Here is a 25,038-nt window from a genome sequence, read left to right as displayed (position 1 = left end):
CACCCGCACCAGCTGTACTGGTGCACGTGGAAACATGCTGGGTGCCAGTTACATAAGGCATTTTCTACAATGTCTTCTTCCCTCTTGTCTCCCCACTACCCATGATGTCAAAGAAAAAGAGGAAGGAGCTGTCCCAACGATAGGCCATTCCTTCAAGGTGAGGGCAGGGAAAGAGGGTGAAAAGATCGGGCTACATCTGCCCATTCATTTAAAGCCCCACAAACCTTTCCAGTGACAGGTAAGTAGAAGTTATTCATCTGATTGTGATTGGGGTTTTTAAATACACCAAAAAAAAAAAAGTTTGGAAGTTGCTGAAGAATTCCTTAAGAGATTTTTCTATGCACCCAGAAAGGGAAATTTGACATAGTACACATAGGGCAGTGCTTGCAGAAAAATTTATCTGTTTCATGGAAATATCCCCAATCAAGAGTAGACTCTTTATTAAATGCATAACATGTGACTATAGCCAAGAAGGATTCTGAGGCTCTTAAAACTAGAGGATCCCTGGTAGGGAGGTTTAAGCTCTGAACTGTGAGAAAATGGTTCAATATCTGCAAAGCATCAAAAAGCTAATAACCACTTTTGTCCACTAATATGTGACCAGTTGATTTAAAATGGAAATCCTCAAGTATTTGCCAGTTTATCAGTACTGTACGTATCCTCTGGTGAGGCCTGCCTAGAACAGCTCTTAAATCACATATACCTGATTTGAATCATCTTAACATATAATTTGAAAATGACCATAAGGACCCTAAGAGATTCATTAACGTTCTCTGTCACTTCAGTACTACTGAGCACTCCCATCCTTCGGGGAGTTCTCCTATTTTAGGGTTTCTTTGATACATTTCCCCGGTTTTTTTCCCTTGCCTGTCTTACACTTCTCTATCTTCTTTACAGACTTTCCCCTCTTCTTGTTTCTGTAAAGTTTAGCGAATTTTCTTCTTGGCTGTATTTGGAGTTCTCTTGCCAGGACTATCCATTTCTGTGGTCCCATCTGAGTTGTCTATGCAGATGCCTCCCAAACACACACACACACACACACACGCACACACACACACACACACACAAATACACACAAACATCTGCTCCTTATCCTGAATCTTTTGAATAATGAAAAGCCCAGCCTAAGTCATCGTTACTCTTCTTTTATCCCTTGTCCCTTGTCTTCTCCTCAATAAACCAGTTTCTGAATTTCAATGATTTCCTCTCCCACAATGCCTATGAATCTGTCTCTTTTAACATTCTTCTTACTTTAATCCTAGACAAAGCCCTTATCACCTGTTGCTTAGGCTACAACAATGGCCTCCAGTCTGGTGTTCCTGTCTCCCCTTTCTCTGAACCAACCAACATATTGTTAATGAAATAGTTTTCATACAGTGAGGCTGTGATCTCATCCTTTGTTTTAAAAAGCTCAAAAACTGTCTTTTCCTTCTTCTTCTTCTAAATTAAGTTTATACTCCCCATGCTAGCACTCAAACCCTTCTATTAAATGACCCTAACCTAGTTTTGAATTCATCTCTCTCCTCATTTATTCCTTCCACAAGACTTCATCTTATCCCTTCTTGCTAGTCTCTCACAAGGCCCTTCTTGTCTACTTCATTCACAGCTTCCAGAATAACTTTTAGAAATATATACAAATTAGAGGGTGATAATTCCTTTCAATGTCTCCCCAATCCTTTCAGAGTAAAAGTAGAGGCTTTTCCTTCTGCCTTTCCAAAGGTTCTTCTCCCATGAAAATAATATTTTTAGAGCATACTGAAGACATTAAAAGGTTGTTGGTGGTTTTATTTTGGGTGTGATGATTTTTTTTAAGTTTCCATATCTTTTAGATACATAGTAAAATATTTACAGATAAAAGTATATGACACTGGGAGTTTTTCCAAACAATCAGAGGAGGAGCTAGGGAAGTACAGGGAGGTAAAAGAAGAAAAAAGGTCAGTCACAAATTGGTCCTCACTGGGGTGGGTCATGAGTAACTGGTGTTCATTATACTATTGTCTGCACTTCTGCAAATGTTTGAAATTTTCTCTAATGAAAGATTAAAAGGAGAACAAAGTCACCTGTTTCCCCAGTGAAATACAATTGTCCTTAACGGTGATTTGCAATAGGAAATCAGGGATAGAATCATTGCATTTTGAATAAACACACAGAAAATCTTTTATTCAAATGCAAAAATGTTGTTTAAATTTGGTAAGTTCCACGTGTCTGTTGCTTGCTTTATTTACCACCTTTGCCATCCAGCGTTCCAGATTAAGTACTCTGTGTGTTGCCTGCACTGCCTCCATATGAGCCCTTTTCCACAGCCACTGCCACGTCCTGTACAACCTGGTTCCACTCTTGAAAGCAGCTCGCTCTTTCTCCCAACTCCTGGGCAGAACATTTCAAGTGCCAAGACAGAAGTCACGAGAGATCCTTTCTGCTTGATGGTAGTTCTACCTAACATGGAAATACTGTAAGTTGAATTATGTTCCTGGGTGATTTTTTTAAAAAGATTTAATGTCTAGGTCAAATTTAGGTCCTCTAGAGATGCCAAAATTGTGACCTGCCAAAAAGTGCATCAACATACATAATCTTTAAACATAAATTGTGACCTAATGTTAGGAAACTTCAATTCAAATGCTTTAATTCAAATGCTTCAGTCAGCGTGGAGCCTCTTCTTTTCTCTGTCTCACTGTGATGGCCCAAGTTATCTGCAGCCACAACGCCCCACTGGCCTCCTAAGAATCCCTGGGTCGTGATGGCTGATGACGCTGGTTATGACCATGCCGGTCATCTCATCGTCTACCCACAGAGCAGCCCAGCTCTGCACGGTGCCCACATCTCTGCTCCTGCTTGTGTTTGCAGCCTCTAGTGCCTCTGAACTTTGGAGATTTCTGACATTTGCTGCAAATCCACTCGTCGAGCCACTCTACACATTTTGAGTGAATCTGGGTACTATCGTCTCAGAACTAATTAATTTTTTCCAGTAACTCCTTTCCACCTTCTATATATTTTCCAGAGATTCCTCAGGGTTTCTTTCCCACTGACAAATAGCTTTCTTATTTATGAGGCTGCAGTAGATGAACTGTGATTGAAGTTTTTTAAATGTTGTTACTTCAGTGACAAGAGGACTAACTAAAGGGATAGCTTATCCTTGGGAGCTGAAAGTCCACCTCACATTCAGTTTCCTAGTGAGTCTCTGATTCTCAGCTACCCAACCTCTCTATGTGCCTCTGTGACTGGTAACATGCAGGAGATTAATATGACAGAAGGGGGATTTGGTCACCTCTCTTTGTCATCTTTCCTGCCTTACAATATTCCATTCCAACATATTTAGGTTTGTGAAATGAGACACACAACTTGGGAAGGAAGAGGGACTTGAAGTGATGACCTAGGGATAGTTATTATATATTCTATTTTATCAGTGTCTTTGGTGGGAGATAAGGCTCAGCCATCACCGTCTTCCCATGTAGTCACAGTGGGTCTTTAAGAAGCCTGTGGATGATCTAGAACGAGTCCACTCTTCTCCCCTTCTCACTGGACCCTTACTGCTTTCTTTGCTGAAGACTCTTTTTATTGCCTTATGGTTGACATCAGGCTACTCCTGAAAAAATAATAATTATGATGATGATAATGGTTAAGATTCATCGAGGGTGTACTATGTTTCAGATCCTTTGTGAAACTTGCTAAATCTTTGAAATAACCCTGTATGAAATATATATGTATATTATATCAAAGTAATTGCTCTATCATAATTTTGTATGATTGCATATATATATATATGCCATACATATTTAATATATACATTACATATATTATTATACTATATTGTTTATACTACATAGTATTATACTATATTGTTATAATACATGTATCATATGTTAAATATGCTATGTAAAATTATATACATTCTATTATATATATATATATGAATTGTGTGTGTTCTTATATATTTTAGATATTAACCCCTTATGAGATATATGATTTGCAAATATTTATCTCCTGTTCTATAAGTTGTCTTTTCATTTTTGCTGTGTAAAAGGTCTAGAGTTTGATGTAGTCCCAGGTTTCTTTTTTATTTTGTTGCTTATGCTTTAGGGGTCATACCTAAAAATTCATTACCGAAACTCATGTCAAGGAGTTTAGTTCCTATGTTTTTTTTCTAGGAGTGTTAGTTTCAGGTCTTACATTAAGTTTTTAATCCATTTTGAGTTAATATTTGTGAGCAGTGTAATATAGGGGCCCAGTTTTATTCTTTCACATGTCATTATTCAATTATCCTGTATAAAGGCTAAGCTGTAGTACGGTAACAAAACATGCAAGCAATGAATAAAGAACAAACTTTAAAAAAAGCCCGCTACAATAAAACAGATATTTCTTTCTCATGTGCCTATCTAGAGGTAGACAGTCCAGGCTAGAGTGGCTCTGTTGCTCAGAGTCATTTAGTGTCCCAGGTTATTTCCATCTTTTTGCTCCATGAATTGTGTTATCAGCCTCATCAAAATTGGTTTCCACCATGTATGTGTCTGGTCCATGGGAGATCTGAAGGGAGAGGAAAGAAGGTGGAGAAAGATAGGCTCAGAATTTTTTAAATCAAGTATGGGAAGTGGCCCATTTGACTTCTATTCATGGACCATCTGGCCACAAATAACTGCAACAAAGGCTAAGGAATGTAGCATCACTAGCTGAACAACTCTGTGGTTATGAAGAATGGATTTTGGGGAGTTAACTATAAGGCTGTTGTCACCATCTATTTTAGGCAAGCACTGCAGGAAATAGTTTGAAAAAAGACTTTTATTCTAGTGAGGAGAGATGTATATGATATAAAAAAATGTTATACAATACCAGTTATTATGAAATAACCAATAAATAGATGTGCACATTATGGGGATGAAGGAATAATTTAGGTGTAGGATTTGAGAAGGCTTTGTAAAAGCAATCGTTTTGGTAGAGAATACACAGAATTTTAACCCCAGGGACTTGCAGACTTTCATGGAAGACTGAATGTGAGTAAAGCATCAATGAACCTGAAGCAGTGTAAGAAGTCAGGGCAGGGGGGATAATGTTGAGAAAGGAGGCTAGAGAACAAGGCTGGAAGGGTGTGTTGGAATTAAACTACAAAAAGCCTTAGAGTATGGACTGTGTTCAACAGTCAATGGTGAATAATTGAAGCCTTTTGAAAAATCTGTATATATATATATATATATATATATATATATATGTAGTTCCAGTGAAAAGTATATTTTAACTTCAATTTCACAGATAACTATTTTACCCTCCACTTTTTCAATATTTATTCAATACAAACTGAAGTAATTCAATAGTATGCAGAAATCAGCCTTAATAGTTTTATGTTTTCTCGAGTGATTAAAATAAACACTGTGCAAAGTAATAGTTTCATTTAAATGACCCCAGAGACTATTTGAGTTGGAGGAGGGGTGCTATACAGCACTGCCAAGAAAATTTTTATGAGAACTGGGACAATAGAAAAAGAGTATTAATGAAGATGTAAATAATCTAAAATGAAAGTGGGCTCTGACATGATATTTTCATCTGAAGCTAAAGGCTGATTAAAATTTTCATGAGCTTAATCTTGAATCTGTGCAGTAAATTATCAAGGAAGTGTAATTAGAGTCATTTCCTTCCTAGGTCTGTGGGGAAATTCCCATCACCATTGATGAGAATTGTGCATAGAGATCATGGGAAGAGCATGGCCCTTGGGTTTCCTCCTAAACAGCCTGTAGGATTTGTTATGGTTATTTTAATGCACTGGTCCTTGGAGACACTAATTTCAGTTCTGCCTCTACCTTCAACATGCTGAAAATGACAAACATTGGGGGTGGGAACCCCAAGAGATGTAGATATCTTTTCATTCTTTCTTCTTTATCTACAATTATCAAAGAGGAAACTCTTTGTTCCATAAGTGCCAAATCTTTAAACAACCACTACAACAAAAGTAATTCTAACCCATGGAGGGGAAAAAAATGCTGTCCTACATTCACTAAGTGGCTAACAAATTCTCTGGAAGTTAGATTCTTTGGGAACTAAAGTCATTTCTTTAAGTCACTGCTGATTCTGAGACACTGACGCATCAGTACACTTGGCCAGCGGTATTTAGAAATGTCTGTGATCAGGGGGACAGGATTTTTACTCAGAGAAGTCTTGAGCCAAGTGGCAAGTAATGGGAAATTGTAGAATAGAACTGTGGTATTGGGATAAGGTAAAGCAGGAAAAAATGATAGTTCCAAGGATGAGCAATGTTCTTTTCTCTTACCCAGCAATCAGCAAAGCTATGTGTGAAGCTGACTCATTGTCTTCCCCTGCCTTCTCAGTAACTACGGGTAGGTCTTGATTGTGATTTTGAGATGAAATGTCTTTTCTGCAATTTTGGCAAGTAAGTCACTTTTTCTCTCCTGATACCTTCCATGTAAGATTACTTTGGGAGCAGAATCAACACCTACCATGATTATAAATTTCTGCTCTTCTTCAAAAAAAAGAAACACACTTAGTTATTTTTGCCAGATGATAAACGTCTGACATTCAATATGTACTACTAGATGAATAAATAAATGATAGACATGGAAGTCAAAGCTACCCTATGTATGTAAAAATGTTTCCCTTAACACATTGTAGTAGTTTTTGTACATTACACTATTTGAAGACCGGCAAGTGGCAGATACCAAATAATCAGGAAAAACATCCAGGGGTGGGCAAATATAAGATCTCAGCTGCAGAATTTTTAAGAGTTCAGATTCATGTTGCAAAGATCTTTTGTTTCTGTCCTAGAGAACAAATATAATGCATTCAATTCATCATTTTCGAAGAATCCAATTAAGTTCAAGGCAGTCCTTCATTTCAAGCTTTTGTCCTGGGTGGATGAATCGAACTCTTTTAAGCTCTTTATACACATATATTCAATTAATCATTACACTAATTTATGAGGAGGTATTGTAATCATTTTGATTTTATGTATGAGGAAAATGAGGCAAAAAAGAAATTGATTTTGTCAAGACCTTGTAGATACTGCTAAGTGTTTGAATTTAAACCAAGAGACTCTGGCTTCAGTTTATTATCTTAACCATTATTCTACAGCTGACCTTTGAACAACGTGGAGGTTAAGGGCACCAACCCCTACCCCCACTCAACACATAGTAAAAAATCCACATATAACTTTTGAATTCCCTCAGAATTGAACTACTAATAGCCCACATTAACCAGGAGTCTTATCAAAACATAAAGTCTATTAACACATACTTTGTATGTTACATGTTATTATTGTATATTATAATAAGCTAGGGAAAATATTTTTTTGAACTATTGCAAATCAAAAAATTGTCAATGTATTTATTAAAGAAAATCCATGTATAAGTGGACTCTTGTAGTTCCCACCTGTGTTGTTCAGCGGTCAACTGTTAATCTTACGAGATGGCACTTGAGCAAAGACCTAAATAATGACAAGAGAGATCCATTAGCTTTCTGGGGACAATACTCCAGGTAGAAGCAAAACCATGATACAAATGTTTACAGTTATGCAATGGCTTGTGAGCCTTGGGAAGGATTTTGGTTCTCATTTTTAGAAAAATGGAAAGCCGTAGGCAGGTGTTAAGCAGAGATGTGATGTAATATGATTTAAAAGAATACTATGGCTGCTGAATGAAGACCACAGTACAAGTAGAAAATCAAAGTATTTAACATAAAATAATATTTAAATCCAATACATAAGTCAAAACTATACACACACATATAGGGAGAGCCTTATTTTCTAAAACTAACCTGAATAGTTCTTGAAACTTTTAGCCAGTTAAATATATTTTTGCAAAAATAGGTTCTCAAGTCATTGCAACTAAAGGATTTGCAGATGTTTAGATTTTGGTGTGATATTTTGTTTCATGTGGCTGTCACTAGCTAAATGATTTCCATTCATCTGGTTAGAATCATGAGTCTTTTGTTTGAGAGAGGTGTAGCTCCAGGGGGAAGAATCTCTTATGAAACCAGTGAAACCGAAATAAATGAAGGGAAAGGGTAGGTTGGTATAAACTGCTTTTATTGCTCACACCTTGCTTGAATTCTCTAGCTAGGCCCAGCCCCATCTGTCTCATCCCCACGCGTGCTCTGCCCCCTCAACGCACTCTCTACTTCCCACCTGCCTCTTCTGGGAGAAACTCCATTGGTGGGTCCTTGATGACTGGCAGATGCCAGACCAATTATGTACCAGGAACAGAGGGGAAGTGAGAATGGCCGTTCTCTCTCCGGAGGCTGCTGAATGCTGCAGTGGGTAAACGCCTATTGATATGCAAATGAACTAAGGCCCGGCAGGAGGTTCTGGAAATTCTGCAGTTTACCGCACAATAGGAGTTGAATATATTCATGATTACGGGCTTATTTCAATGCTCATAAATGAAGTAAAATACAAACCCGAAAATCTGTGAAACAGTCTGTACACGAGCTCAGCTTTCCAACTTTCAGCTGTGTGAAACAAGAATAAACTCATGCTTTATCAACCTAGTTTTTCTCTTTTACTCTCACCCTTTCCTTGAAGAAGCAAGATGAAATTAAAATTGATAGAAAATTGAGATAACATTCTCTGCAAGGTAAAGCTATTGCTGCCAGGCCTGAGTTCTGGTATTTCTGGGAAGGAACTGTAGTTTTAAGTTGGGAGGTAGGAGATTCAAACAAAAGGTTATAAGATTTCCATGATATGTCAGGCTAATAAAAAAAAAGCCAAGAGAACATTATAAAACTTGGAATGGAGTATCAACAAAAAGAAATAAAAAATGTTGTTCCCTTGAAACAGCAGATCGGGAGAGGGAACCTCAGGGAGCATGATCTCAGAGGTGACTTTTATCACTGTATAATCTCTATCACATGCCTCCAAGAATGTCTTTTTCTTGAGCTTTAACTGGGGATAATTTTGTGAAAGAGAAACCACAAAGCTACAGCAACTATAAGGAAAATATTTCAATAAAATATCCTGGAAATACAGTATTTCCCAGTGAGGGCTCTTTACAAGAAGTGAGAAGCCAAAAGAGGTGGCTGTCACTTTCGGGAATCCAGTCCTGAGACAGGAACGCTTTTAGCTTTCCTCCAAAGATCTTTGCCCAGTTCTGCTGACAGGCTGCCATGAGGATGACGGGAAATCTCTGGAGGTCATTGTGAAGAACCACGTGAGTCCTCTTAGAGGTAAGGGAGCTAAGCCATTTTTGCCCCAGTTCAGTATGACAGAAAAAAGGAGAAGGTGACACACAGGTTGATACACACAAAGTGTTAACGGCACAATTTTGGGATTCTCCCACCTCACTCCGTTTGTATTTCCAGAGTGAACAATAGAAACAGAGATCTGTGGTTTCACTCACTAAGCATTTCAAACAGAGTCATTCCTTGGCCAACTTTTGTATTTGAGGCCTTTTACTGTTAATGTAACTTTTGGGTTTCAAATTGAGCTAAATGACAGCATCCAATTTTGTTGGTCCCTCCCTGCCTCTGACCCGCGGATAAGGGAGGAGATGCAATGAGATATCGAAGGTCTGAAAGGACAAGCCTGGGGACTCAAGGCTTGACAGCACAAGAGTGGTGCTGAGAGGGCACCTCTCATATTTATTGATCAAATGGTTGTTAACAACAATAAAATTCTGTATAGGGGACTCAAGACACAATCATTAATCAACCCCAAGCCTAACTCTCAACAGTCTCCAATATTCTGAAGCATAATGAACAAGTTCTTACATGGTGGACAAGTTCTTACATGGTGAACAAGTTCTTACATGGTGAACAATGCAAGGGCAGTCATATCACAGTAACTGTTTCTGTTTTGATCACGCATCATGAACTATTGATTGATGGACTATAAACAAGTCAGATATGATTATTCATTTGATTTTTATACTTGTTTTATATGTGAATTCCACACAATTTCCTATACATAACTTATGCTTATCGTCACAAGTATGGCATGTAAGAAACAAGTGTAAGCCGTGACTCCTTCACCTTGTGTGTTACTTTATTGACACAGAAAGTGCTATTGTTTGAATATGAATATCATTTAGTGCATTAAGATACAGAAGGACAAATTATTGTGTTGCCGCTTGGTACAGTCTGACAATGTCATGCATAAACTGTCCACCCTTGATAAATACCTTCTCGGGGTTGTCTGACTGTCATGATTCGGATGTGTTCTGACTTCCCTCTGGAGTCATAAATTGCACCTTTGGCACAATGAGGGATGAGTTGGTCTTTCGGATGGAGTTGTTCCTCCTCATGGAATTGTTTCTTCTCATGGAATTGCGCTTCCTCAGAGAATTTTGATGGGACAGTTCACTCTTCTGAAGGGTCTGAATGAGGATGGAAGGCTTCTCATCCAGCTCCCGGGCACTGCACCTGGGAGCAGCTACTTTCACAGTGTTACCGAACTTGGAGTAATCCACAGAATACACTCCTTCCTCCTCGGTTACAATAGACACAAAGCGATGGCCCCACTGGATCTCCTCAGCGATGTAGGAGGTTCTCGCCTGTGTGGTACTGCCAGTAGTTTCAACCACTCCTTCCAGAATCACTATGACCTCCAGGTCTTGGTTGGCCAGGTCAGTCGCTGAGATATCATACAAGGGGCTGCGCTTGTCAATCACATGGCAGATGATCAAAGGCGCCACCAGAAAAATGTTATTACTCTCAATCGGATTGTCAACAGGAATGTCCAGTTGGTGAATAGGCACCACCTCCCCTTCAGGGGTCGTTGTTTTCTTGACCACTTGGATGCGCACTGACGCACTGATGATCATGCTCTTCCTGAGGTCGCCCACTCGGAACATGAAGCACAGCTTGCCGTTGCGGACGGCGATCACGGCATGGCGGCTGAAAATCAGCGTTTCCGCCCTTCGGTGAGCCTGCGCTGTTTTCATGAAGATGCAGCCCAACATGACCGCATTGATAATCAAACCCACAATGTTCTGGAGAATCAAAACTGTGATGGCCAGAGGGCATTCCTCTGTCATCATTCTCCCTCCAAATCCAATTGTCACTTGAACTTCAATGGAGAACAGAAAAGCAGAGGTGAAAGATCTGTAAAGCGTGATGGTCAGAGAAAACAACGCCATCAGATCGAATTTTGAATTAAGACATAACATGCCAAGCTGATTTTTCATTTTCTTCCACCGAAGGCTATTAAATGATTTTGGAAAGACTAGCCAGCTTGTCAAAAGCCTGATTCTAAACACAATCGCTTGTCTCTCTCTCCCTCTTTCTTTCAACTTTCTTTCATCCCAGATTGACTTGTGGGATGTAATTCTATTAATTTTCCTAGGTCATGTGTGCCTACATCTGTGAAAGCATTAAAAGGATGAGTACATATATATATAGGCCTATTTCACTTTGTGAAATACTTTTTCACAAAGGCATAGTTCACTTGGTGAAATTTTCTACTGGGTAGATGTTTATTATGTATTGCGTGCCCGTGTTTAAGCGACTTGACTCATAAGGAAGGTACCAAGTAATGAGTGAAATAGTTATTATTTACAACCTTTAAAATCATGTTCATTGGCAAGCACTTGCTGTGTGTACCTTTTATGTAGAGAAAGCGCAGCACCAAAAAGCTGTTCAAAACCAATACCAGTATTTTAATAAAAAATAATGTTTGTCATTTGGAAAGGAAAATGTTTTCTTATTGTCTCATTTTGTTTTCTGTGATCTAGAGAATACTGAAGCTGTTAAAGGAAGAATTTGAAGCAGATTAGGAAGTGACTGTGTCAAAATGACATAATTGATAAGAACTTGAACCCTCTGTTCTGGCCTAGCACTCTGAGAGGCAAAGAGAAGCGATCAGTAAGTGTCAGGATTTTCTCAAGAAGCATTTTTAAACTGGGCGTCCATTTTATCTCACAATCTCAATCTCTCTGAGACTTGGTAGGTTTGGGGTGGACCTGGGGAAGGCTTCAGAAAAGCGCTCAGGTGATTCTGTTTTATTCCCCTGGCTAAGCAACACATCTGATTTTTCTTATCATTAACGTCTTCACTTAACCACGTATCTTAGATGGCCATGCTTCTTAATAGAAACAGGGTTAGTCCTAATGTCTGTTCGAATCTCAATTTCAAATGTCTAATTTTACAGAAGATAAACCATGCATAGGCCATCTGTCAAAGTATTATCTATTGATGCCACACACAAGTGAGCAAAATGTTTAAACATTTGAATACTGAGTGTGCACACACTGTACTTTGGTGGGACACTGTGAAGGACAAGCAAAGAGAGTAGATGATTCTTTTGATTAACTTTGAAGTGGTGTGTGAAAATTGCCTTTTACAGCCCTTTTGTTGCTAAAAAGACTCCTGGAAAATCACAATAATTGCTTTTGGCACTAGTTACACACAAGATATGTCATATGACCCAAGAGCATGGCAAAGAATAAGAACAGACCCCAGAAGAGGGGTGTGGACGCACATTGATTTATAATAATGTACACATACTTCAGGGAGTAGTCTAATGATAAAAACCTCCAAATGTTTCATTTTAATGGCTTGGGAGACTATTCACATGTCATATTGTGTATACTGTTTATTTTATGAAAGAATTTAATTCTAAACATTATATAGTGCAAGACCCAGCCTTTTATGGGTATCTGTCATGTTAAACAACCTCAAGACATGAAAGGTTTTAGCCGCTTATTTGCTCTGCTACAGAGGAAATATGTTGGTTTATTTTCTGACTCATGTTAGGAAAGGCATCCGAGTGAAAGGGAAAGCGAGCCATTCCTAAGTGAGAATGATAAAGTGGTAAAATATGATTTGGACATACTGGTGAGTATCCATCATAGGAAGCTTCCAATTTTAATGATATGGTGGGACACTGAACTTAGACAGGAAGAGAAATGCAAACAATTTGAAATCGTGTTAGTCATCTTTTAAATTCCCTTTGGAATTGAACAGAGATTTTTCTGTTTCTGTATTTTGGGTGAAAGTATTTTTATTTATGTGTGGTTTGTTATGACTGAACTGTATGTTGAGATTAAAGTATAAGTAGTATCATCACATTCAAATACAACCAGTAAGGTTTCAACCTTAAAAGATGTCAAATAAATTTTTTTTAGGTAAGAAGTGTAATTTAAAATGCTAAAATCGTCGTGCTAATAAAATCCACTTGTCTCGTTGTATTTGCAAAACCATATTTCATAGTGAGCTTAATATTCACATCAGCAGGAATGCATCAGGAGAATAAATATGCTTCAGAACACATCTTGTGGGAAAATAAGAGCTAGCAATAAAACAGCTTTTACTACCCAGTACAGTCTGTAAAGTTCTATTTAAAAAATCTTTGAAACGATGTCACTTTTGATGACATATCTTTTATAAATTGCCTAATGACCTTTTTCACAGGAAAAGCCAACATATTTGTCTTGACTTTAAAATCTGTCATTTATCTTATCATTTTTATTTCTTTTATCTCCTTTTATGAGTGGTTTACTGTGTGCTTATTAAACATTTCTCTTGATATGACCATGATTCACCAACAGCAGTGCCAATAAATGAAAGAGAAATATTGTAGATAGTGACATTTTACCTACCAATACCTGTAAAACACAGTATTTTAATTGTTTCTTTATATCTGTTGTACGGATGGTCACCTACAAGTTTCCTCTGAATTTTCTTTGAGACAAAAGTTTGTGACAAGTTTAAGACAGAAAAGTATCTGCTTGATGATAAGGCCGTGCATGAATATAGCATAGTTTGCTCTTCTCAGAATCCAAGCTGACACAGACTGGGTTTCTGCTTTTTTGTGGTGCTGTGCTAGTTTCATAAGATCCCAGGGTCAGTAAAGGTCTCATCTTTATAGCTTCCTGGCAGAATGTTGCTTATTCAGTTTTTGTGCATTACGTGAATATGGAAGTTATTCAGAAAATGTCCTGGAAAAGTTTCTAGTATTATTACTATCGTTTCATTTCAGAGGGAATATTTCTGCAATTGTTATAAATTATCCCTGTCTTCCAACAAAACAAAGAGACAAATCACCTCAACTAAATGTTCTTAGGCCATGTGAAAAATATGAGAGGAGAATCACTCAAATCAAATTCACCTTCCTTATCTTCGAAATATTTAAGATATAAGAGAAGGAAGCAAAAGTTAAGCAATCTCAGAACTGTCTTGTTCCTATCCTGCTAAAGTTGAAGGAAAAACCACAGCATTAAGTTGCTTCTACATTAATCTCTTCCATGAAAAATTTGGACCAACTTCCTTTAAAAATCAAGTTTTTCTAGCTCTGCATCTTAGTGTAACTATTAGTATCAGAACCCAATGCAAGTAATTAGCCATTTAAGATCACCTCGATTAAAAAAACAGCTTATAGATATATATTTTATAGACGTATTCACTTCCAGTGGATATTTCATCTCGGACATCCCTGCACCAGTGTTACCCCATTTTTTTTCATTATTGCTGAAAATGACATGGGAAAGAGATGTCATGGAAAAATAATAACATTTGCCCAGTATTTTTGGTTGATCAGAGCTATTGTGGACACTGGGACTATGGACAGAAGCTTTTTCATACTGAAACTTAAATGTGTGCTCTAAGTATGGCACTCTGTGGAATCCTTTGAACCACAACTATTTTTTAGTAACTCGCATATTTTCAAGGCTAGCCCAAGGGCTTGGAGCTCCCCATTTTCAGAGACTCCTCACTGGTAAAGCAGCATTTAAAAGGATTTTTCATGTGTTAATTTTTTCTCTTTTACTTTTTTTGTTTCTGAACGTATTATAGCAAACTTTTTATTTCACCTTCAGTAAAAACAACTGAGTGATAAGAGAGAAAGGGAAATTTAATATTTTTTTCTATGCTGTTTTCTTACCCACTGCATTCTTACCTGACATTAGTCACACACACAGTGGACTCCAAACCACTTTTCTCCATTCCACTTTTCTCCATGTAAGCATAGATGTCCCCATGGGCAAAGGCCACCAGCCACCACATGATGGCGAAGAGCAGCCAGCTGCAGAGAAACGACATGGTAAAAATGACCAGCGTGTGGCGCCACTTCAGGTCCACCAAGGTGGTGAAGGTGTCCTGCAGGAATCGTCCCTGCTCGCGGATGTTCTTGTGCGCCAGGTTGCAGGCCCCGCTCTTGGCGATGAAGCGGGCTTTAGGGAGGCGGTCTCGGATGCGCGGCTTGCGCAGGTTCTCCGCCGCGATGCGCGCCAGCACATACTCCTCCGGGATGATGCTCTTTCTGGCCAGCATCGTCTTGCCACCATAGCCAGCCTATCCACCTGACTCTGACCTGCCTCTCCTTCCCTCGACACCAGTCCTCCTGCACGAGGGAAACGATGATTTAAAACTCTCACCCATCAACACTCCATTCCCTCACCTCTTCAGCCCTTGCATTCAGGGGTCTCTCTGTACGCTCGAGGTGACATGCAAAGATAAAGGTATGATTTTATTAATCTACACACTAATCTAGCTTGTGCTTGAGTGCTGGGATACCAGATAAATTGTTTGGTCGTTATCAGAACTGTCTGAATTTTCGTAGTCATTTTGAACACATTGGTTCGTTAGAAAAAAACCTGGAGCCCTCCTGCAAACTGCAGGCTCAGTGACAGTTCCCTGAGAACTACCGCGTCTGCAGTTCAGTGCAAAATGACTAGCACGCGGCGTCTATGATGAAAATTAAGGCCAGCTGGGTATCACGTGCATTGACTTAGACAATCTAGCTAGCAATATTAAAATTAAATAGGGGAACTTGTTCCTCCGTTATTTTTAGGAGCAGGCAAAGAAAAGGCTGTGTCCCCTTGCTCAGTATGTTTAGTGTAATCTGACAACATAGTAGGAGCTGTGCTAAGTAACTTGAAAACTATATGAAGTATTTTAAATTTGAAGGAAGTATGAGTTGCATTCTTTTTTAAAAGTAAAATTTTCCCATTAGAACCCCTTATATTGTAAATTGAAAACTTCTTTACAACGAAGGGATCAAACATACAAGCTGCAATTAAAACTCGGACAATAAACAGCCTGCGGGCTACCCATAGAGCGCAGAGTGTGCCCCGAAAAGTTCATCCGATCCTGTAAAGCTCTGCCTGAGTTTTTGCATTTTAAATCCTTTGCGGGGTCGCGAACAGCCTCCCCCTCCCTTCCCGGGAGGAGGGTTGAAACTTACAGACTCCGGGCAGCGGGCGCGGCGGCCGCACCTCCCCGTACACGCCGGCCGACGGCGGGCAGGTCCCTCGCTCTCCCATCCCGGCTCGCGGGAGCAGAGATCGCGAAGGCTGGAGGGACAGATCCCCGGGCCGCGTGTCCTAGGGAGCAGAGTTAAAATAATAAAAGGTGCAATTGAATCTGAAACGCGGGGAGGGCTGGAGGAAGGGGGATGGAGGTAGATCTTCCCCTCCCCCTGCTCAGCTCTGCTCCCCAGGCCCCGGCAGCGGGCGGAGGAGGGGCTGGGGGGCAGAGGAGCCTGGGGGCCACGCTCCACAAATCAGCCTCCCAGTTCCGGCTTTGACGCGCGCCAGACCTGGAAGAGCCGCAGGAGTGGCCCGGGTGGAGGCAGGAGGGGGCGCAGGGAGCCGCCTCCCGGGGAGGTAGGGGGCCGGCCGGAGGGGAGGGGCGCCGAGGGGAGGGCGGGCCCTGCGGAGCCCGCGCTTCGCCGGGAGCTGCGACCCCCGCCGCCAGCCTGACGCCGGCGTCTTTAAAAGGCTCCCTGCTCAGGGGGCAGAACTGGCTGAGTTCAAGTTCACTGACAACGAAGGGCATTTATTTATTTATTGTTTTATAACCTGAGTAGATAACCGGGCTATTTCAGATGGATTAAAACCAGGCGTAGCGATCAGACAATGGTCTTCTGAAGCATTCAAGCCGTGTTCACACATACATATTTTAATCACATTTCCGTCTAGTGGAGATGGTAGCAGGTGGAAGATGTCCCGCAGCGCACTATGGTGAACTATTTCTTCACCAGCCAAAGCTAGTTCTCAGGGAATTACACACACGAACACACACACAATAAGGAGCAAAAAAAAAAAAAAAAAAGAAAGAAAGAAAGAAAGAAATAAGTAGAGGGGGGAAAAAATAATAATAACTCGAAGTCTCTTCCAAAGAGAAATTTTAACCCAAACAGGAACCACTGTCAACACTTTTAGAAACTCAAAAGATCATTCTGCGGTAATGGGTTACTTACTGAAATGTTGAAGCTTTTCCATCTTGTCTCGATGGTTTGAGTGATAAAACAGAGCAGTCGCGCACAAGAAAGGTTTTACAGTAAATATCTTTCTATAGCTTTTTGAAAATGAGCCAGCAAAGACAAACGAGCCCTCTCCCACGGGTCAAGCCTTCTGATCTGGCACTTGTGTTAATGGAAAATTTAATTCTTGGAAATTTCATGCGTTTTCCGAGACTCAGGGCAGAATGTGTATGGAGCATAAACAATGTGTTCGTTTAATTACCAGAAGACCTAAAATTAGTCTTTAATGAAGGCAAAGGAAGCAGTTTCTTTCCCCTTGTGGATGGATCTGCTTAACCCCTTCACGCCTGGGGTGCCCGTTCTTTCACTGGTAGCTCCCCTCTCTACTGTCCTTAGTCTTTACAGTAATTTATTTGTAGTTTACAAGTATGTGGGATCAATTTACATAGTTAATTCACTCGTTCTATTTTACAACTGATTTGGTATACAACTTATTCCCTGTTATTTTAGCTTGGGAACATTCAGTGAATACCTGTCTTTTGAAGGTACTTTTTAGGTTTATATACATAAAATCACAGCTGCTATTCTTAAGAGGTGGACCGTGGTCATAAGAAAGATGAGACTTTGATAATAAACTCCGATACAAACAAGGATATGATTATAATGACTGAAGAAACATGACTAAAGTATCATGGGAATTCAAATGAGAGATACTAAGAGGAGGAGACTAAGGAAAGTTTTGTGGATCGTTTGGCATCTGAGCTAGTTTTTGGACCAGATGTATTTGTGGTATGCAAAAAAGCAGAGACAAGACATTCCACAGAGAGAGAACATCATGAATAAAGTTATGGATACCGACAGGAGTGGGACATGTTTATAGTAACAGGCACTAATCAGCATTGATGAAGCAAAGTCAGTAAGACAGCAGGATTGGACGCTGGAGTCCAGTGTTCCCTGGGTAGCTTCTGTCAACACTTTTCTAAAACACATGGCTTATTCACGTATCGTCCTCCACCCCCCATGAAACTGATGTCTGCTAGAGGGCAGGGCTGTGACTTGTTTATCGTTGTATCATAAACTCTAGCTTCTCACGGCTTACATTACAGAGGTGCTCAAAAAATACTTCTGAATCAATGAATAGAAAAGGTAAAATTGAAAAGCATGTTGGGGCCTTGAAATTAAATGCATCAATGGTCTTAAATGCTTAACAAAGAAGTCTGGACAGTTTTCAGTGGGTAGTGGTAGGCCAGGGGAACATTTTGATTTGAGAGCCATACCATAAGGGCCAGCTTTGGGAGGATTGATCGGGAAGCAGAGGCTATGATGGCTTTGAGAATTACATTTCTGGGTAGAGTCCCTTGGGCTCCAAAATGCTGTGATTGGCAGAAGAGGACACTGGCAACTATTACATTAAATAGAGAAGTAATGAGGTCTGGGGCTAATAAGCAACATCAGTGGAAAATACACATATAGATACAAAAGGAATATTACAGAGTCAGTATTAGAAGAGGGAAAAGCCACAGGTGACTGTGATATTCATTGCGGTGACAGAGAAATTGTAGAAAAATTGGACTGAGAAGAGATGAACTGAGGAGAATTATGAGATTGGCAACAAATAAATCCATATCCGAATCATATAAAAATTCTATAATTTTCTATGATGCGTATTTAAGAATCATTTTTTGTAATGAGATATATTCTTCTAAATATGCAATTTTAAGTCAAGTTTTGTTTTCAAGTACAAGCTATACCATACTTTCTATTAGTCAGATCTTTAAATTGATGAAGTGAAAATAAGGGGACTAGGAATACACCTGATAAAGGTCAACTTTTAAGAGCTTGATACGTAAATTTTTGACAGTACAATCCCTAAAAATAAGTAGTAGCCATTTAGAAAAAAGCTGAAGAATACGTACAGTAAAAAGATTACGAATTCCCTTTTTCTTTTCTCTTTGCATTCCCTTCTTGATTTTCTTTTTAAACCTGCCCTTTATGTTTTTTTCCTTTGATCAGTTTTCTACAGTGGGTGGAAGCTGCATGAAGGCTGTTTGTTGATTGTCATCACCACATACCTAGCGTCTGGAATTGTTCCTAGCTTCCAGAAGTAGGCACTCAATTAAGTGCTTGTCAAATGAAGGAAAGAAGGAATAGTACACACAACATAGTGTTTCTCTCTTCCTTGTGGTTCATTCCCTCCTCTCTCCTCCCTTCGTGTGTCTGTAACCATTTCTTACGACCCCCAGAGGTAATGTGTGAAGTTTGGAGATCTCTGTGAAGCATCTGTGCTGTGGGCCCACCTGTCTGCAAAGACTCCCTGACTGATCCCGTTTCCCTTTTCTTTTTACCCTGTCTTCTCCTACCTTTCTCAGCAACTCTCCTAATCGCTCCGCATCAGCAATACTTAAATTCGTGTTGACCTTGGCTGGCTCTTGTTTCCCTTTATAACTTGTTTTATTATATTTTTAATATTGAGCAACATTCAATAAAACGTATAAATCTTGATTTTGAGCTTAATGGAGGCATCCATCTCCCCTAAAGATCTTACTGGACATATAATAACTGCCTAATAAATATTTGTTATTGAATAATCTCTAGTTCCTCCCCCTTTTAATCTTCCTTTTTTCATATTATGGTCCAAATAGTGAGCATTTAAAAAATTAACATCTGAGAAATTTGTGAAGAAACTCTATTAATTTTTCAAGAACACATTTACACCTTAAGGCTTATTTTATTGGTTGACTTATTTCATCACTATTTTGCTGTTGTCCACTGAAAGTTACGTGTGTTTTCTGAACTGCTCTGTAAGCTTCCTGATTGTTCTTTCAGGAACTAATTTGTGCATCGTTCCTGGAGGAGACCAGTGATACGTTTAGCACAGAGCTCACTTTTTAAATCTTAGGATTTTCTTGACTATTCAGGACTCCTGTTAGAATCTGCTCATGTTTGCCTACCAGAGGAATTGATGCAATTGGGAATCAATTCAAGGATATCTGTTTACTTGTAAGTAAATATCTGTTAGGCTTCTTTTAGATGCTTAGAACATTTTATTTTCAGATAAAAAGTTTCTGTAGTTCTTATTATCCTAAAAACAAAGCTCGTCAGGTGCCTTCAAACAAGTGGAGAAAGCAGTAGGCAGGGGCGTTCCTGAAATGGTCTGCTGCTTTGACGATCAAACACAGAGCAGTGAAGTACTTGAAAGTACCTGTGAGATAAAGCGTGGGGTGCTTGCCTTTGATAACCTTGCCTTTTACTCCACTTGGGGATTTTGAGCTCTTGGATTTCCTGAGCCATATTAGACGTAAGAATATGAGAGTCTTCAGTGTAACAATGGGAACGATTCAGCTTAGGAGCCCAAATAGCAGTTGGTCTATTTGTTTGGTGCGCTCCCTTGTTAGTGTCCTCATATCAACCACTTTGGAACTTACTGCTTGGGAATCAGCTTAATAAAACTGTTACATAAACTAGTAATCAAAACAGCATGTTGTAAACTCACTTTTTCTTGAGTTATCATGAAATGGCAATGACAACATCACTCTGCTTATCTCCTCCAACCGGTTCAGGGAACATTCGTTTTGAGATATATATCTACATTTATACGCTTTAAAAGCCTCACTTTGCTTTAAATTAGGTAACCCTATTTCTTCAAGGATATCCATTCAAGCCATTCATGAAAAAGACCCTCACCCAGCTTTCATGTTCAGCTCTTCAAACTTATGCAAGCTCACAGGTGTGACTCAGCAAGTCAGGAATGGGGGCATCAATAACTACCACTACCTTTAAATGTACAGCGAGGTAAGCAGGAAAAGTCCCTGCTCCAAGGCCTTCTTGGGGAGGAAGCTGTTAGCAAACAAGCAGACAAGCAATGCCCTTATATAATTATCAAGGGCCGTGTCAAGATTTATAAAGAAAATAAAGCATGGTAAGTATTAAAAGGAGCTGGGGCCACAAGAGTGGCAATTTTACATAAAGGTCAGAAAAGGCCTTTTTAAGAAGGTGGAATTTGAACAAAAGATCAACTGGGTAAAGAATGCTTTAGGCAGCTCCAGAACAAGTATAAACGAAATGGGTTGGGTGTGTTTGGAGGGCTATATGAGATCAATACATCAAATGGAAGAGAGAACAAGTCAAAGATGAGCTGGGAAAAGTGTATTTTCTGATCCCTCCATCTCTCCAGGTACCCCGTGAAGAAGATTGAGAATCTGCTTGTACTAAGGCTATGAAAGACATTGACCTACTTCTTGAGACAGCTGTATGTTAGGTTATTTTCTTCATTTCACACACAAGTCAATTGGAGCAGAGCTAAAGGACTTACCTAAAGTCAAATACCTAGTAGGTGGACAGTTAAAACAAACTGAAAACATCTGATCCCAAATCCTGTGTTTTTCTCACTAGACAGTATCTCAAAGGGATGGTTGTTGGTTAATCCATGGTCCTGCTACATAAGAAACCCCTGGTAACATTATTTTTGCTCCTCCAGGCTTTTGTAGAGCAAGGATAGAATAAGATATAAAAGCTTTGACTGCAAAATGATATCTTTAATGAGAAGGTGTAAATACTTCTACTAAAGTAAAGTTCCCCCGGAGATTCTCTGGCTCACTCAACTATAAGACACTCTTTGAATTGTTATGAGGACAAGATGACACAATCCATATAAAGTACTTAGGACAGTGACTGACCTGTGATAGATGTTTAAGAAGTATCAGTACTTACTAATATATTAGGGCTGGTTCTGGTTTCACGATGGTCCAAAGGATCTCACATCTGGGTGTGGAGGTGGGAAAGGGAAAGGTACAGACCCACAGATTTCTTTAACTATTATTTAACTATCTTTCCTGATCCAAGACTAAGAACACATGATAACATCATTTTAGAGACTTGATTATTATTTTTGGGACCTACCAACCTTCAGAATGCTAACAAACCAATACTTGTACTGGCTCAACTCTTGAATGTAATGACGACACTGGGGACTGACAGAGCGCTAGCCGAGGCACAGGTATAAAATAAGGACTCAGGAAATCAACATGTCAGTTTTACCGTAATAGTGTCTCCAAGAGAAAGGTGGTTCCTTCAATAAGTGGAGAGTACCCGTGGTACTTATTTTCTGCTGGTAGAGTACACAATGCTAAATAGGGTGCTAAATAGAGCTGATGGGGCTCTTCCAAGAGATGAGAAATAGCTGCTGTAAATGTTCCTTTTCCCAGGACTTGAAATTATGCCTTGATATTCTCGTGCTAAAGAAAGACAAATTTGTGTGAACCTGGGATCTGTCTTGGTATAGGAACTCCTCACAGGCATTTCTGAAGCTCTTAGGGAAAGCAATTCCTAACAATGTCCTTATCTGTTGCTGAGCTTTTACGTCACTCTGTTTTGAAAAATCAGTGACTCATGCAGTGCTTGGAAAGAGAAACCTGACATTTTCCAGAGCCCTCTAGGGTGACTCCTTATTGCTACCTTTCAAAAATGCCAGCTGCAGAGGGATTATAGAGGTTGAAAGTTTTAAAGTGAAATTTAGACTCATTGGCCACAGTGATCATTTGCTGAGATCTTTTTCTGTTGCTTAAATGACTTGGATTTTCCTCTAGGTAAAAATGATCTGTGCCAGAAAGACTTTCACAGGGTCATTTTTCTAAACAGGTTCATATCAGAATTAAGTATTTTGTATTTGTTGCTAATTTAAAATGTCAAATTACTTCACATATTGTTGTAATATAATGGAGTAATAATATAATCTCCTCTCTGAAAACCTATGGAAATTTATTATGCAATTAAGTAAATTTTTTTAAATTGAGGAATTGTGGAAGATTCATGAAATATACTCTAACATTTTATTTAAGTTCATAGAATGTTGGAATCAGAAAGATATGGAATCAATTACCAGTTCTGCCATTTACTTGGTTGGTGGCTTTGAGCAATGTACTCAATCGCTCTGAGCCTCCATTTCCTCTTCTGTAAAATCTGCCTCACAGAGTTGTATAGATTAAATGAGGTGAGTATGTAAAGGATTTAGCACAGGCCAATGACACTTAAAACATAATATTTTCTAAAAAATTAAAACTTTGATACAACCTCCTTAATTAGTAATTAATTCATTATTTATTATTTTAATTTTTTCTTGACCCTCATTTGTTAGTATTTTTGGACTGGTAGTAAATAATAATGGTGATATTAGGCATTTTTTTCTTCTTAGAGATTTTGTGGAAATGCTTCCAGAACATATAATTTACATAGTTATCATCTTAAGGTACTGTGCTTTCCCTACTTTTCTAGCTTTTTTTTTTCAGTCAATGATGGCTGATTAATTACATAAAATGCTTTCTTAACATATACCAAAGTGGCCAATTTTTTTTTTTCCTTGGCCAGTTAACATGATGAATTAAATCAGCAGGTTTTTTAAAAAAAGTTGAATTATTTTTACATTCCTGAGATAAACTCCATTTGGTCACAGTGAATTATTATTTTAATATAATCCTGGATGTGTTTTGCTATTTTTTTTAAGGATATTTGCACAAATATTCTTAGGTGAGATCGGTTTGTATTATTCTTTGTGTGTTATCTCTGCCTGGCACTGATAAATGTTATGAGTATTTGTAAAAGGAGTAATGCATGTTCTTTCTCTAAAGATCGGAATAGTTTGAACAGAACAGGGATTAGTCAGCCACTCCTTGGAAGTTCAGTAATTTTGAAATCATCCTAGTCAGTATTTTTAGGAATAGTTTGGGCTCTTTGAATCCTCTTCATTCTCCTTCCCCCCACCCCCTGGAATCCCTACTTCAGACCTTCACACTTTCTCATCTCTTCTCACTGTTTTTCATATTTTCTTGTCAGCTTGCTCTGTCCTGCATTCTAGGTACATTCTCCACGTTTCCAAAAGAAAGAAGCCTCTCATCATGCAATTTGATTGCTGTTTAATCTGCCCATTGAATTTTTTAAATTTAAATTTAAATTTTAAGTGGCCCTTTTTTCTTTTCTAGAAGTTCTATTTGGTTATTTTAAATTAATTTGCTCTTTTCCTCTCTTTTGAAAACCCATGCATGCAATTATATAACTCACACAGAACACAAATCAAGACATAAAACATGTCTATCGACCTACATTTCCTCTTGCCCTTTTCCAGACTGTTCTCTACCAGAACTAGCTCTGTAATGACTTATTTTCACCATCAATTTATTTTGCTTGTTTTTGAGCTTTGTATCCATGAAATAATACAAAGTTACTCTTTGGTATATGCTATTTCACTCAATTTAATATTTGCTAAATTTGCCTATGTTGTTTTATATACCAGTAATAATATTTAATTGTGTGAATAAGCCACGATTTTTTATCCATCCTCTTGTTGATTTGGGCTGTTTTTGTTTTTTGACTATTACGGGTAAAGTTGCTATGAACATTTCTGTACAAGTCTTTATGTGGACATAAGCATTCATTTCTCTTGGATATATATAACCAGGAGTGGAATTGCTGAATGTTGGTATAGGTGCATATTTAGTCTCAGTTGGAATTGCCAATTTTCCACACTGGCTGTGCCATTTAACACCCTTCAGTGATATAAGAAGGTTTCAACTTCACCAAGGCTTGGTATTTTCAATCTTTGTAGTGTTAATGGGTTGGTAGCTATTTTTATTTGTATTCATGATGAAGAATGATGTTGAGCACACTTTCACATCCTCATTGTTAAACATACATATTTGAAAATCTCTTATAGGTTGTTTTATTATTTCTAAGTCTTGTGCTAATGTTCCTCTCTGCTTTATCTCTTAGTTTTAATCCCGCTTGTTTATTTTCTCCTGTGGTTTTAATTTTGAATGTGAATTAACTTTATTGTTTTCTTCCCTCCGGAGGTAATCTAAGTTGTACCCCAATAGACAGATTTTGTATTTCTTCTTTCTAGAAGTGCAAAGATACCA

The 25,038-nt window shown here is 38.8% G+C and overlaps 1 protein-coding gene and 1 long non-coding RNA gene across 5 annotated transcripts in view; one reads left to right on the top strand and one right to left on the bottom strand.

Annotated features, from left to right (window-relative positions):
• Positions 1 to 9,532: 9,532 nt before the first annotated feature.
• Positions 9,533 to 17,256, bottom strand: KCNJ8 (potassium inwardly rectifying channel subfamily J member 8). 3 transcript variants are annotated; one of them, XM_073223249.1, is made up of 4 exons: positions 17,129 to 17,256; positions 16,112 to 16,250; positions 14,825 to 15,268; positions 9,533 to 11,034 (listed from the first exon to the last, which is right to left on the bottom strand). In XM_073223249.1, exons 3-4 carry the CDS (start codon positions 15,196 to 15,198, stop codon positions 10,134 to 10,136), a joined length of 1,275 nt encoding a protein of 424 aa, XP_073079350.1. In that variant the 5' UTR covers positions 15,199 to 15,268; positions 16,112 to 16,250; positions 17,129 to 17,256; the 3' UTR covers positions 9,533 to 10,133. The 3 variants fall into 3 exon arrangements, with proteins under 3 accessions (XP_073079350.1, XP_073079349.1, XP_017517801.1); XM_073223248.1 differs by lacking the exon at positions 17,129 to 17,256 and adding an exon at positions 16,466 to 16,488; XM_017662312.3 differs by lacking the exon at positions 17,129 to 17,256 and having other exon boundaries at positions 16,112 to 16,459.
• LOC108398362 (uncharacterized) overlaps positions 15,277 to 25,038 on the top strand; it is a 27,502-nt gene continuing 17,740 nt past the window's right edge. Inside the window, exon 1 of one of the 2 annotated variants that reach the window (XR_012125720.1) lies at positions 15,277 to 15,386. This is a non-coding gene — a long non-coding RNA (uncharacterized lncRNA). Of the gene's footprint in view, positions 15,387 to 16,447; positions 16,533 to 25,038 lie in introns of those variants that run through there. The other variant, XR_001853402.3, reaches the window with a different exon arrangement.

The sequence above is a fragment of the Manis javanica genome, chromosome 15 (assembly GCF_040802235.1).
Source record: "Manis javanica isolate MJ-LG chromosome 15, MJ_LKY, whole genome shotgun sequence".
In the NCBI taxonomy this organism is placed as follows: domain Eukaryota; kingdom Metazoa; phylum Chordata; class Mammalia; order Pholidota; family Manidae; genus Manis; species Manis javanica.
Note: the sequence above shows the minus strand (reverse complement) of the source record. Positions and strands in the feature narration are given on the sequence as shown.

Coding starts and splice junctions, on each gene's coding strand:
- KCNJ8 (XM_073223249.1), bottom strand. CDS start 15,198: ATGCTGGCCAGAAAGAGCATCATCCCGGAGGAGTATGTGCTGGCGCGC. Junction 11,035..14,824: donor GTGTGTGTGACTAATGTCAG/GTAAGAATGCAG, acceptor CACGCTTTACAG/ATCTTTCACCTCTGCTTTTC.